The sequence below is a fragment of the Corapipo altera genome, unplaced genomic scaffold (genome assembly GCF_003945725.1).
Source record: "Corapipo altera isolate COAL_440 unplaced genomic scaffold, ASM394572v1 295, whole genome shotgun sequence".
NCBI classification, from domain to species: Eukaryota; Metazoa; Chordata; class Aves; order Passeriformes; family Pipridae; genus Corapipo; species Corapipo altera.
The window spans coordinates 3,786,387-3,800,110 of record NW_020884936.1 but is presented as its reverse complement, the minus strand read 5'-3'; the positions used below and the strand labels follow the sequence as shown (position 1 = coordinate 3,800,110).

Here is a 13,724-nt window from a genome sequence, read left to right as displayed (position 1 = left end):
GAAATAACACACAAATCCAATTTTAGGATGTCTTGTTTTGTTCCAGGGACATAAAACCAAATCATCTGAGGAAAGCAGGAGTTGCAGACACAGGGATAACCCAACTGAAACAACACACAAATCCAACTTTAGGATATTTTAGTTTGTTCCAGGCAGTTGTAAGAACACAAACCCAAAACACCTGACCAAAGCAAGAGTTGCACACACACAGAACCCAAGTGAAATAACACACAAATCCAACTTTAGGACGTTTTGGTTTGTTTTAGAGACACAAACCCAAATCACCTCACCAAAGCAGGAGTTGCACACACAGAGAACTCAAGTGTAATAACACACAAATCCAACTTTAGGATGTCCTGGTTTGTTCCAGGGACACAAACCCAAACCACCTGAGCAAAGCAGGAGTTGCACCCAGAGACAACCCAAGTGAAATAACCCCCAGTTGCACTCCTGAGCTGTTTTGCTCCGTATCTCCAGACACCCAAAGCCTCCCCTACGCCCATTTCTTCCTCGAGGCACCGCCAGCCCGTTTCTCAGGGAAAAGGAATCGGGATGAATAGTCCCATAAAGAATCCCAGCAGAGCTTGTCCTGCCCGGAGCCGCCACCACGCCAAGGTCCAACTCTCAATTAACCCCCGGCCGACCTTCCTTCACTTTCTTTCCCCCTCCTCTGCCCTTCCTGAGAAAGTTCAGCGTTTCCTGGAAAAGTCTCCCTGCCTGTTTGATATTGTACTTCGCCTTGGTTGCTGAAGGAAGGATTTACAGGTGCCTGGCCCCCTCTGGAAGACCATGACCGGAGGGTGACCTCCCGGTACAATATGTGAACTCCTGCCCTGCTGATAAGGCTGCCAGATATGAGTAGGATTTTTCAAATAATCCTTTGGGAATTTATAAGCAGCGCGGCCATAAAACCGAGGTGACTGGAAGGTCGATTTCACTAAAAATAATAAATATCCCGATGTTTATTCAACGTTGGGCCTTTTTAACTGCGGGCCGAGCGCCGAGATAACGCCATTGTAAATGACAAATATTGGGATTTTTTGGTAACTATTACATTATGATCCTTCCGTCTGACACTGATGTGGCCGTTTCCCTTCGATGCTTGCAGGATCCCTGACATTGTTCAGCCCAAGTTGGGCCTGGAAAGCCGGGGCAGGATTCAATCACGGGTCAGGAAAAGGGCAGTTTTCTTCTCGGGAGCCTCGGGAACCTTTTTCTGGTGCTCCCGTCTCACTAACACACCTTCTGCCCGGGGGTTTTTGGCCTTATCAGGGGTTTTGGTGGAAGTAGAGAAGGAGGAATGGGAGGACTGAGTGATCTCAGCTCAGGATGGGGACAGAGGACACTGACCTGCTGGCACAGAAGCCCTGCTCCAGGTTTAACCCTCGTTTCTGGTGGAAAAGACCTCAGAGACTGAGTCCAAGTCCAGCACTGCCAAGGCCACCACTGACCCATGTCCCCAAGGGCCACATCCACAGGGATTTAAAACCCCTCCAGGGATGGGGAACCACCACTGCCCTGGGCAGCTGTGCCAGGGCTGGACAACCCTTTCCATGAAAAAATTTTCCCAATATCCAACCTAAACCTCCCCTGGCACAACTTGAGGCCGTTTCCTCTCATCCCATCCCTCGTTTTTTGGGAGAAGTGACTGGTCCCACCAGGCCCCCCCCTCCTGTCAGGGCGTTGGGGAGAGACCATCATCAAGTCTCCTGCACTATTCCCACCTCCAGTAGAAGACAATCCCACCCAGATCCATCCCACGGAGCCGGCCACGAAACCTGCCTTGGAACAGCAGCATTTCCCTGATATATTCTGGAGGATGGACTGATATTTCAGATTAAAAAGTAAAGCAACAGGACAACAACAAAAAAAACCCCAACCAAATGTAGAAACAAAACCCACTTGGAATGCCAAACTGCTCCAGCCACCACCAGAATCCCTTCATCCTCCTCCTCATCCCACCTTCAGGTCCAAACACACCATTAAATCCACGCCGAGGCCCGTGAGCTGCTCCAGTATTATTCCTAATATCCTGTTTTCATCATCCATATTTTCCCCTGAAGTTTCTCCCACAGAAAGTGACACTTGGAAAGCCACGAAACCCCTCGGAGCAGTTTGTAATCTCCAATTAGCAAACGGACCGAGGAGGAAGGTTTTGTCCAACCTAAACACGGCGACGCGATTTCGGGGAGGGCAATTCCTTCATCCCGATAAAATATCCCGGCAAAGGAGCCAAATGGCATAATTATTAACAGCTGAGGGCACAGAAAGAGGTCTTATATAACTGGGGTTTTAGGACAATTCTTCTCCTTCAGCAAAATTCCTGCTGGAGAAACTTTGGAAGGGCCTTAAAAACAATTCCCTCTCGAGCCTGGCTCGGAAAGGGAGGAAAGCTGGGAACGGAGAGTTCCTTTCATGTGCTGCCTGGGCTCTGGAATGTCCAACCACGGGAGAAGAGCCCTCCAACAGCTCCCAAGCTCCTTAAAAAATAGATGCAGACGCCACAGGTTGGTTGGGTTGGTGGATGCAAAGCTTGGGAGCCGCCGGAGGCGCCTCGGGAATTACAAGTTGGAGGGTGAGCTCTGAAGAGAGCTTTTATTAATAATTAAATAATTTCATTTAATCTTAATATAAAAATAACAAAATAATTTAATTTCATAATCAATAATAAAATAATTTAATTTTATATTAATTTATCAGGAGGTTCCTCTGAGCTCCTGATAAATTAATAAAGAACAAATTAGTGCCTCACGTGCTCGTAATGACCAGGAGAAAGAGCAGCTCAAACACAGGAGATCTCCTAAAAGTTCTCCAGAGCTGACACAGCTCAGGGGGACAATTTGCAGCCCAAAAATGAGCCCTGACACAGAATAGTTCCAATTGGATCCCGTTTTTCCATCAGGGATGCGGGAGGGATCCAGCCAAATGTGGATTTGGTGGGATCTGGCAGCAAATCTGCCCCTGGTAAATGATGCTTGAAGGGCAGCAAAGTTCTTGCAGAGCAGCAAATAGTTCATTTCAAACCAATTCCTGCCCCAAAACTCCTCCATTTGCACTGAATAATCAATACACTGTGGCCAAAGATGAATTTTTGGAGGAAAAATATGTCAAAAAATAATAAAATCCAACCAATTCCTCCCCAAAATCCTCTATTTCATTGAAAAATTAAGATACTGTGGACAAAGGAGAACTTTTGGAGGAAAACTCTATCATGGAATCATAGAATCAAACCAATTTCTCCCCAAAACTCCTTCATTTGCATGGAAAAATTAAGATACTGTGGCCAAAGGTGAATTCTTGGAGGAAAACTGTGCCAAAGAATCATAAAATCATAAAATCAAACCACTTCTTCCCCAAAACCCCTCCATCTGTACTAAATAAATAATATACTATGGTCAAAGATGAATTCTTGGAGGAAAAATATGTGAAAAATCATAAAACCAAACAAATTCCTCCCCAAAACTCCTCTACTTCACTGAATAATGAAGGTACTGTGGACAAAGGTGAATTTTGGGAGGAAAACTATATCATGGAATCATAAAATCATAAAATCCAAGCAATTCCTCCCCAAAACCCCTCTATTTACATTGAATAATCAATATACTGTGGCCAAAGATGAATTCTTGGAGGAATAATAAGTCAAAAATCATAAAATTCAACCAATTCCTCCCCAAAACTCCTCCATTTGCAATAAATTAAGAATATTCTGTGGCCAAAGAAGAACTCTTGGAGGAAAACTATGCCAAAAAATCATAAAATCCAATCAATTCCTCCCCAGAACTCCTCTATTTGCATTGAATAATGAACATACTGTGGCCAAAGGTGAATTCTTGGAGGAAAATTAAATTAAAAAAATCATAAAATCAAACAAATACCTGCCCAAAACCCCTCTATTTCACTGAAAAATTAAGATACTGTGGGAAAAGATGAATTTTTGCAGGAAAACTATATCATGGAATCATAAAATCATAAAATCCAACCAATTCCTGCCCAAAACTCCTCCATTTGCACAGAATAATGAAGATTCTGTGGACAAAGGAGAACTCTTGGAGGAAAAATATGTCAAAAAATCATAAAATCAAACCAATTCCTACCCAGAACTCCTCCATTTGCATTGAATAATGAACATACTGTGGCCAAAGATGAATTCTTGGAGGAAAAACAAGTAAAAAAATCATAAAATCCAACCAATTCCTCCCCAAAACTCCTCCATTTGCACAGAATAATGAAGATACTGTGGACAAAGATGAGTTTTTGGAGGAAAACTGTATGAGAGAATCATTGAATCAAACAAATTCCTGCCCAAAACTCTTCTATTCTCACTAAATAAAGAAGATACCGTGGGCAAAGGTGAAAATATTGGTGGAAACTAAGAAATCTATACATTAAAAACTCAGGATTTGTGATAATTGGAGGGAACATCCCTTTATATTTCCGAGCTCTGCATTATATCATATTTCTGAATATTTCTGAACTCCAAGGGTTTTACCCAAATCCATCCATCCCTGGGCTATTTTCCAACTCAGGGAATCCACTTTTGAGGCAGAAATGATACATATATATATAAAAAATATAAATAAATATAAATAAATATAAATAAATATAAATAAATATAAATAAATACAAATAAATCAGCCCATGGGTCACTCACCAGGACAGAATAGATGTGCAGGCAGCGATAAACTGGGGAGAAATCCACCAAATCCTGGGCTCCAGGTACCTGGAAAACAGCAGGAGATGGTTGTGAAATATGTGGAATTTGTGGAATAAGTACAGGAAAGTGGAACCTCCCCCCCAAAAAAATCACATATAAAGTGCAACCGCAAAAAAAAGTCTATATAGGTAAAAGTGCAAGGCTGAAAAATAATCAATTAGGAATAAATGACACTGGGAAAAAAATCATATCTGGGTAAGTGCAGCTCTTCAAAAAAATAATATATCAATAAGTGTCACTCTAAAAAAAAGAAAAATCACATTTAGGGAAGTGCAAGTCTAAAAAAATATTAAAAAAAATAACATTTACGGAAGTGCAAGTCTAAAAAAATATTAAAAAAATCACATTTAGGGAAGTAAAAGTCTAGAAAAATATTAAAAAACAAATCACATTTAGGTAAGTGGAAGTCTAAAAAAATATTTTTTAAAAAATCACGTTTAGGTAAGTGGAAGTCTAAAAAAATATTTTAAAAAAATCACATTTAGGGAAGCACAAGTCTAAAAAAAATATTTAAAAAAAAATCACATTTAGGTAAGTGCAACTCTAAGAAAATATTATAGAATATGTATTATTATGTAATATATAAATAATTATCACTCCAAAATATCAAATACAGGTGAGAGCAACTCCGACACGAGCAGGTTCAACAGAGAGATTTCAGGTACAATAACCAAGTTGCTAATATATGGTTGTTATATAAGATTATATCTGATTTTATTTCAATTTTTTTTTAATTTTTTCAAGGTTTTAAAGCGGGAAAATGTCCTTTTAATGCTGATTTTGCCCCATTTCCAACCCCACTGCAGCAGATTCATTTTGACCAGGGGCTCCAACACCGGTCCCGGCGTCCCGGCACGAGTCCTTATGCAACTAAAGGGGATCAAACAAACCAAACCCAACTTATTCTTTAGATTCCCAGTTTGATTTGTTTTAAAATAAAGCTGGAACTGTTATTTTATTTTGCTTTTTTTTGTGTGTGTGTGCTCAGGGAAGAGGCGCCACAAAGGCTCCACCACCTTTCAACAACACGCCAGAGTCGTGAGCGGGGACGAGGAAGAGCTTTTTCCAAGGCTTGGGATGGAGGGAGGGAGGGAGGGAGGGAAAGGAAAGATCAGAGGGGGAAATTTGCATACAAGAGGCTCTTGTCCTTTGGAGATGTTGGAGGGAACACGGAATTAAAGCTTGTTGGCCGGGCCTGAAAGCCGAAGGAACCGTCCCCTTCTCCCCGAAAATCCGGAGAGCAGGGGCGTGTTCTGTTGACATGTGGTGGGGGAATTAAAAAAAAAAGAAAAGGGGGAGAAAAGATGAAAGGGCCCAATGGACAGGCCTTGGAAACATGTTTATTTTCTATATTTTTAATTGTGCTTCTGAGGCCTTTGGGCTGGGAAGGAGGTGGGATGAAGAAAGAGGAGTTTCGGGATGAAGGAAGGTTTGCCAACCTCGCGCCCGGGGCGAGGGTCCCGCTCGGCTCAGCCAGCAGGGAGGGCAAAGGGATGGGCTGGGAAGGGAAAACGGGGGATTCTGGGAAAGAAACTCCTGGATCATGTGGAACTGGTGGTAAAGAATCTCCTCCATGCAAAGGAACTCAGGGCTCGGCCACGCAGAGCTTCTCGGTGGGAGGGGAAATGATGGAGCACGGACAGGTTTGGGTTGGAAAGGAACTTAAGGATCATCTCATTCCACCCCCCTGCCCTGGGCAGGGACACCTTCCACTAAAGCAGGTGGCTCCAATTCCCAAAAAGAAAGATACAGAGACAGAAAGTGAAGCTACAGACGTGGGAATATCCAAACCTGCATCATCAGCATCACATCCAGATCCCAAAAAAACCTGTCATTCCCAAGCCATCAGTGCAGGGAAGGGAAGCAGAAGGCTTGCTGGGAACAAGGCAGCAAAGAGACTTAATTTTTGGGGTGCTGTGAACCCACTCAACCATCCAACTGCACTTTCTTTCCCAGCCTTGCACCAAACACTCCACCCCAGCAGCTTTTCTGGATGAGTAGGGTTGGCTCTCCGGGAAGGAGGAAGGTTTCCAAGCAAAGGCTGAGGCTGGGATCACCCGTGGGACCCTTCCCATGTTCATCTGGGATGTTCAGCACAACCCACCTGAAGGTTGGGAGAGCTGGGGGGGTTCCCCTGGAGAAGAGAAGGCTCCAGGGAGAGTTGAGAGCCCCTGGCAGGGCCTGAAGGGGCTCCAGGAGAGGTGGAGAGGGACTGGGGACAAGGCATGGAGGGACAGGACACAGGGAATGGTTTCACATGGACAAAGCACAGGGTTAGATGGGATACTGGGAAGGAATTTCTGGCTGGGAGGGTGTGGAGGTCCTAGAATGAATTTCCCAGAAAAGCTGTGGCTGCCTCTGGATCCCTGGAAGTGTCCAAGACCAGGTTGGAGTAACCTGGGAGAGTGGAAGGTATCCCTGCCCATGGCAGGGGATGGAATTGGATAATCTTGAAGGTCCCTTCCCACCCAAACCATTCCAGGATTCCCTGCTCACAGTTGAACCGAGGGCACAGAGCTGGGAACAGCCCTCACCAACATCCCTTTCACCTTTTATAACCCTTTATTTGACAACTGCAAACACAAGGCAGCACTTTTATCCCATCTATGCCAGTTTTATCCCGCCTTCCTGGCCCTTGATTTTCCATTTGGAGCCTCCCAGGCCTTCCAAACTCACGAACCAGCTCCCAAACCCACATTTCAGCTGGTTTGTGGTCTCCTCAGGGCACAGTTTTGCCTCGCCGGCGTCGAGAGCGATCGGCCTCCAGTTGCTAAAACACTTAAAAAACGCTTCTGGCTCCCGAATCCCCGATTGCAAAACTCCTGGAGATCACTGGAGCAGACAGGGAAGCACCAGCAGGCCCTCCCCGTTCCATCCTCCAGAGAAATCTGTCATCCCTTCCCATCACCATCAAAGCAGGCCCAGCTTTCCAGCGAATTCCGACTCGGGATCAAACATCTTGGATTCGGGACGCTGAGCTGAACACGATCCACGGAGAAATATTCCCGATAAAGGTTTATTGCCAAAAAAGCCGGAGTTTCCTCCCCTCCTCCTGCCCCCCGAGAAACTCTTTCAAAGCAACTGCAGAGTTTTCACAGTCTCTGATCTTCTGTGAAAACTTTTTAAGCCCACACACGCTCCCAAAAACAAAATCTGCTGGGCTGTCTCTGCAGAGCTCCCTGTTCCGAGCCATTAACGGCTGAAAAAATTCCCAATAATTTTCATGTTCCTAATTTCAAATCCCTAATCGAGGAATGGCATTATGGGGACGTGGAAGGTCGACCTGGGACCACAAGAGAGTTTGTGGGAAATAAAGCCAAGCCCCCCCCAAAAAAACGTGCTGGGATTTGAAGCAAGGTATAAATGTAAGTGTAGGATAAGGAACAATATAATTATGACATAAATATATATGTTTTTTAAGGAAAAAAACAGACCATGTCTTTCACGCACACACCACAGCCCTACAAAAACATTCCTATTATTCAAAATCTTTCCAAAATAGCCAAGTCTATCAACCAGTCTGTGATTCCAGGGAATTCTCTCTCTGGCTGGTTTAACACACTGCACAATTTAATGTGTCTAATATTTACAGATTTAGATCTTTAACCAATATTTCGATATTTGGACATACCTAAAAATTGAGATTTCACACATCCCCTTTAGCAATGACTCGATTTTGTGAGCCAAAGCTGCAGCACCAACGTTCAAAAAACATAAATAAATCCTTGATTTTTGAGACCTGACCACGACCCGAGACCTTGGACCACCCCCTCAACGGGACTGATTTCGCCCCTGACATCTCCCCTAATCTTTTTTATGGTTTTTTTTTTTTTTTTAATGCCTTTTCATTTGCAAGAACAAAGGATTTATTCATCTTGTCCAAAAAATTTCCCAGTCCACCAAACATCAGCTTCCCAAATCTCGCTCCCGAATCTTGCACCGGGCACGTTCCCGGAGCTGGGAGCAGGGGGAGACCTGTCAGTCTCTGTAAACAGCCAAACACGCTCTCTGTTCTGCAAGAACTTTTGGGTTCAACAATTCCTGAAGCAAATTTAACCCATGGAAGCCAAGTTTTTCATGGAAATGTTCGACTGTGATGCCGCCAACACCAGGTTGGCCCAGATTAAGGGATGCTCTGCTCCGGCTTCGGATAATTTGGGATACAAGGATGTGAATCTCTGATCCTTGATGGTTTTTGATGTAAAGACACAAAAAAGCAGAGATGTATTTGATCCACAGGGAAGGGAAAAACCCTCCTAACTGAAATAGCAGCAATTCCAGACAACCTGAATTCAGGAATTCAGGAACCACCTCATGGGGTGGTGAGTTGATGTCCATGGATGAGCTGGGGTTGAGGAACATGGGACACACGACATGGAATCCACCAAGGCTCAGCTCCAGCAGAGGACACGGAGCACAGTGGGAGGGGTGTCTTCATGGGACACACATTCCAAGAAGGATCTGTTCTCCTTATGGGATAAAACTCTACTGCTGCCAGAAGTGTTAGTTCTGCATCTCCAGCTCTGGAGTCCTCAGGATAAGAAAGACACGGACTTCTTGGATCAAGCCCAGAGGAGGCCCCGGAGCTGTTGCCAGGGCCGGACCCCCTCTGCTCTGGAGCCAGGCTGGGAGAGCTGGGGGGGTTCCCCTGGAGAAGAGAAGGCTCCAGGGAGAGCTGAGAGTCCCTGGCAGGGCCTGAAGGGGCTCCAGGAGAGCTGGAGAGGGACTGGGGACAAGGCATGGAGGGACAGGACACAGGGAATGGCTTCCCAGTGCCAGAGGGCAGGAATAGATGGGATATTGGGAAGGAATTCCTGGCTGGGAGGGTGGGAAGGTCCTGTCCCAGGTTGGGCAGAGAAGCTGTGGCTGTCCCTGGATCCCTGGAAGTGTCCAAGGCCAGGTTGGAGCAACATGGGTTAGTGGAAGGTGTCCCTGTTGTAGATTTGCTATATCCTGTGTGGTCTCACTGTCCTTTGACTATCCCATGGCTTAACCTTGGGGGAAAAAATGATTGCATTCCTACAGTCAGGAGGGTTCCCAGGACACTGTAACCCTGGAATCGGCCAGAGGGTCCTGCCGACTTCGTGCTCTCACTCCAGCTCATGTGAGACCAAACAGGCTCTGTCTGGAACACAGAGGCGTTTCCCAGTGTCCAAGATGTCTCTTCCATAATTCCCAAACAAAAGGTGGAGGCTGACGGTACCTAAGGAAGACATTTCTCAGGCAGAGCCAAGAGAGCTCTCCGGGGTCGCTGCTCCAGCTCCCACAACTTTGTAAGGAATCTATCCCGCTCACTCAGAGGACTGCAACTTATTCCTAGAGCCAAGAATACCAAACATGAGGAATCTTGGCCGTGCCTCACACCTGCTGGTGTCCTGAACACCAAACTCCTTCTCCCGGGAGAAAAACTGCCTGGAATTTGTTTGTTTGTCCCTCAAAGTTGTCGAGAGGTTGTTTTTCCGAGGAGTGACGTCCTCCCTTAGAACTTCCCTACAAAGGAGCACCAGGGAGCCCAACTGGACCCAACCACTTCACAGGACACCTGTTTTGGGGACAAGAGGAAAAGAGGGATGATGCTGGTGGAGCTTGTCCTGCTGGACTCAACAGCAGCACAGAAGAAAAGCCGCTGAAAACGGGAAGAATCCGGCGGAGCTTTGTAGCCCTCTGGATGTCGTTTACTACAAAGGGAAGAGCTGGCACCGACTGGGCAGGCTGGGGAGCCGCTCACTGTGAAGTGCAAACCCTCCTGCAGCAACTGGACACTCATAAAACCCCAATCTGAGGCTTCTCCCAGTTTGTTTTCCAGCTGTACCCACTCCCGCGCTCCGGCTCCCTCCGCCTCTGGGAGGCATCTGTGCTCCAGCGGGACGAGGCTGGACCGGGATGTCTCCAAACTGGACAGTGCTCGTGGAGTTTGTGCTCTGGAGCTGCCAGAGCTCTCTCAAGCTGCTCCAAGGGTCAGAATCATCTCCACTGGAATTGAGTGTAGGAGCCAAAACCCTTCTGGCTTGTTCTTCCCTTTCAAAGCTCTTCCTGGAAATTTTGCCGCGGGGATGAAGGGATTGCTCCATAGGGGTGAGGAATAACGGGATCACCAGAACAGTTCGCCCAGCCTAGGTGGAGAACTCCACACCAGAACCTCCTGAAGGGCTTCCGAGAGGTACAAATTTACATTTATCCCACTTTTTCCAGCCTGTGAACCAGGATCAGGAGCTCTCCTGCCTAAACTTAAATCAGGACCACCCAGGATCATCCTGTTTCCCATTCTGAGGTTTTCTTGGAAGCAGAGAAGTAGAAGCCTCAGTAATCTCTGGTGGGCAGAACACAACCAAGGACACGTGTCCAGTGGGTGCAGCTGTGTCCCTCTACCCCACAAAGCACCCCAGAACATGGGGGGTTGTGCAGGAAATGAGATACCTGCACTCAGGACACTTCATATTAATAATTTTAAGCATTAAGGACCAACTTTGAAACCCAAATTCTGAATTAACAATATTCCTGCACAGATCAGGCAATCAGAAGGAGGAAGGGCTCCCACCAGAAGGTGAAAAGTGAGGAATGAATTCAGCAACCACGAAAAGTGAGAAGTTGCTTTTCTCCTTTCCTTAATAAAGTGTTTTTACCTTGACACACAAGTTTTCTTGCTGTGGTCCCTCACATTGTGTCCCCAGATCTTCTGAGGAGGTGAAGGGTGAGCAGCAACTGAGTGGGGGCTTAACCACAGACTGGGGTAAAACCACTACACCCAACATTCCTTCAGATTTGGAATTACAGAATCCTTCAGGTTGGAAAAGCCCTCTGAGATCATCCAGTCCAACCATCTCCCAGAACTGCCAAGGTCACCACTGATCCATGTCCCCAAGTGCCACATCCACAGGGATTTTAAATCTCTCCAGGGATGGGGATCCACCACCTCCCTGGGCAGCTGTGCCAGGGCTGGACAACCCTTCTGGTGAAGGAATCTTCCCCAGTATCCAACCTGACCCTCCCCTGGCACAGCTTGAGGCTGTTCCCTCTCCTCCTGTCCCTTGTTCCCTGGGAGCAGAGCCCGACTCCCCCCCCAGCTTCCCCCTCCTGTCAGGGACTTGCAGAGCCAGAAGGTCCCCCCTGAGCCTCCTTTTCTCCAGGCTGAGCCCCTCCAGCTCCCTCAGCTGCTCCTGCTGCTCCAGCCCCTTCCAACCTCTGTTCCCTTCCCTGCACATGCTCCAGCCCCTCAATGTCTTTCTTGTTGTGAGGGGCCCAAAACCTTACTGGCTCTGTTTCCATCTGAGAGATCCATTTGTACTAATAAATAAATAACCTTCTGTTCAAACAGGAAAAAAACCCAGGAGGTAGGAACATGGGGAACTCAGAACTCATCAGGGACCCTTTTCCCACTGAGGTAAATCTGGGAGAAGGGGACTCAGGGGTCTCCTGCCTGGGGGGCTCCAGGGAACACAAGGGGGTCCCAGGGACTGCACTTCATCACCACGGACAGCACCCACCCCTGCCAGGGCACTGGGACTGAGCCCTCCTGCCATCCACCACCACAGGGTCCCCCTGACTGTGGGGTCACCCCATCCCACCAGCCTGGTTTGGATCACACCCAGGGATGGGATTGTACCTGCCTCAAGATGGGGTGGAATCCTGGAATGGGATGGGTGAGAAGGGACCTTAAAGCTCATCCAGTTCCACGCCCTGCCAAGGGCAGGGACACCTTCCACTAGACCAGGTTGCTCCAACATGGTCTTGGACACTCCGAGGGATCCAGGGGCAGCCACAGCTTCTCTGCCCAACCTGGGACAGGGTCTCCTCACCCTCACAGCCAGGAATTCCTTCCCAATATCCCATCTATCCCTGCCCTCTGGCAGTGGGAAGCCATTCCCTGTGTCCTGTCCCTCCCTCCCTTGTCCCCAGTCCCTCTCCAGCTCTCCTGGAGCCCCTTCAGGCCCTGCCAGGGGCTCTCAGCTCTCCCTGGAGCCTTCTCTTCTCCAGGGGAACCCCCCCAGCTCTCCCAGCCTGGCTCCAGAGCAGAGGGGCTCCAGCCCTGGCAGTAGCTCCAGGGCCTCCTCTGGACTCCTTTAATTTTGCTGCAGGAGTGAACAGCCCCCCGAGATGGTTCCAGAGCAGTGAGAGGGCTCTGGGTTCACCCTACAACTCAGTCCCTGTGAAGTAAATTGTGATCTCAGTCTGCTCTGGACCCACAGCAGTGATGAAGAGGAGGGAATTATTTGCAGGGAAAAGGAGCACAGAACCACTTGACTGATCCTATTTTAAACTTCAGAAACTTGTTTTTTATCCCCTCCTCTGGCCAGTCATGAACTGTTCAAGTCCATGGTCAGGTTCAAGATGACAAATATCACCTCATTCAGGTTCAAGTTGTAGCTGAAATTATCATTTTCTTGACATGAGAGGCTTCAGCAAGAGGAGATAAAAAACACCCAGAGTGGCAGACACAACCTGCCAAAAGGTCCAGGGCAAGGCTGAAACCCAAGAAATCACGAGCACATCAAAAAGCTGAACACCCCATGTCCTGCCCTCCAGGTTTGGATCTCCAAGTTGCCTTTCCTACAACACAGGGCTCTGTTCCACATTATCCATCACAAATCCAAGGTGTCCTCACTCTGCACTATCCTCCAGCACAGGGAGCAAAGACAGAAGAACCAACCCTACCACAAGGTTCTGGTTTGTGGTTCCCAAACCCAAGGGAGTTCCAGCTCTAAGGAATCAGCAGCAGAAAGGGAGGCAAAGGAGGGAGCACAGCAAGGAATTACAATTGCTTTGAAAACTTCCACCCTGACAATCCTTTTCAGCCCAAAGTACATCTCTGCCACCCAGACAAAGTTTCAAAGAAAAGGTCAAGGATGTCTTGCACTAAGGAGTGATTTATCTTTTTAAGGAAGGATGGATCCAAACTGCCTTTTCCATAAGCACCCAAGTGCAACCTTTGAGCTGGGAGACAGACATGAGATGTCCAGTTCTCAACCCTTGGCCTCTCTGCTGAGCCTGGGAACAAGATCAGGGATAAAAA

At 47.1% G+C, this 13,724-nt stretch overlaps 1 protein-coding gene across 1 annotated transcript in view; it reads right to left on the bottom strand.

Moving 5' to 3' along the window:
• EXOC6B (exocyst complex component 6B) overlaps positions 1-13,724 on the bottom strand; it is a 325,352-nt gene that overhangs the window by 164,613 nt on the left and 147,015 nt on the right. The window contains exon 8 of the mRNA XM_027660526.1: positions 4,652-4,720. Within this exon, the coding sequence (XP_027516327.1) occupies positions 4,652-4,720 (69 nt within the window). The remainder of the gene's footprint in view (positions 1-4,651; positions 4,721-13,724) is intronic.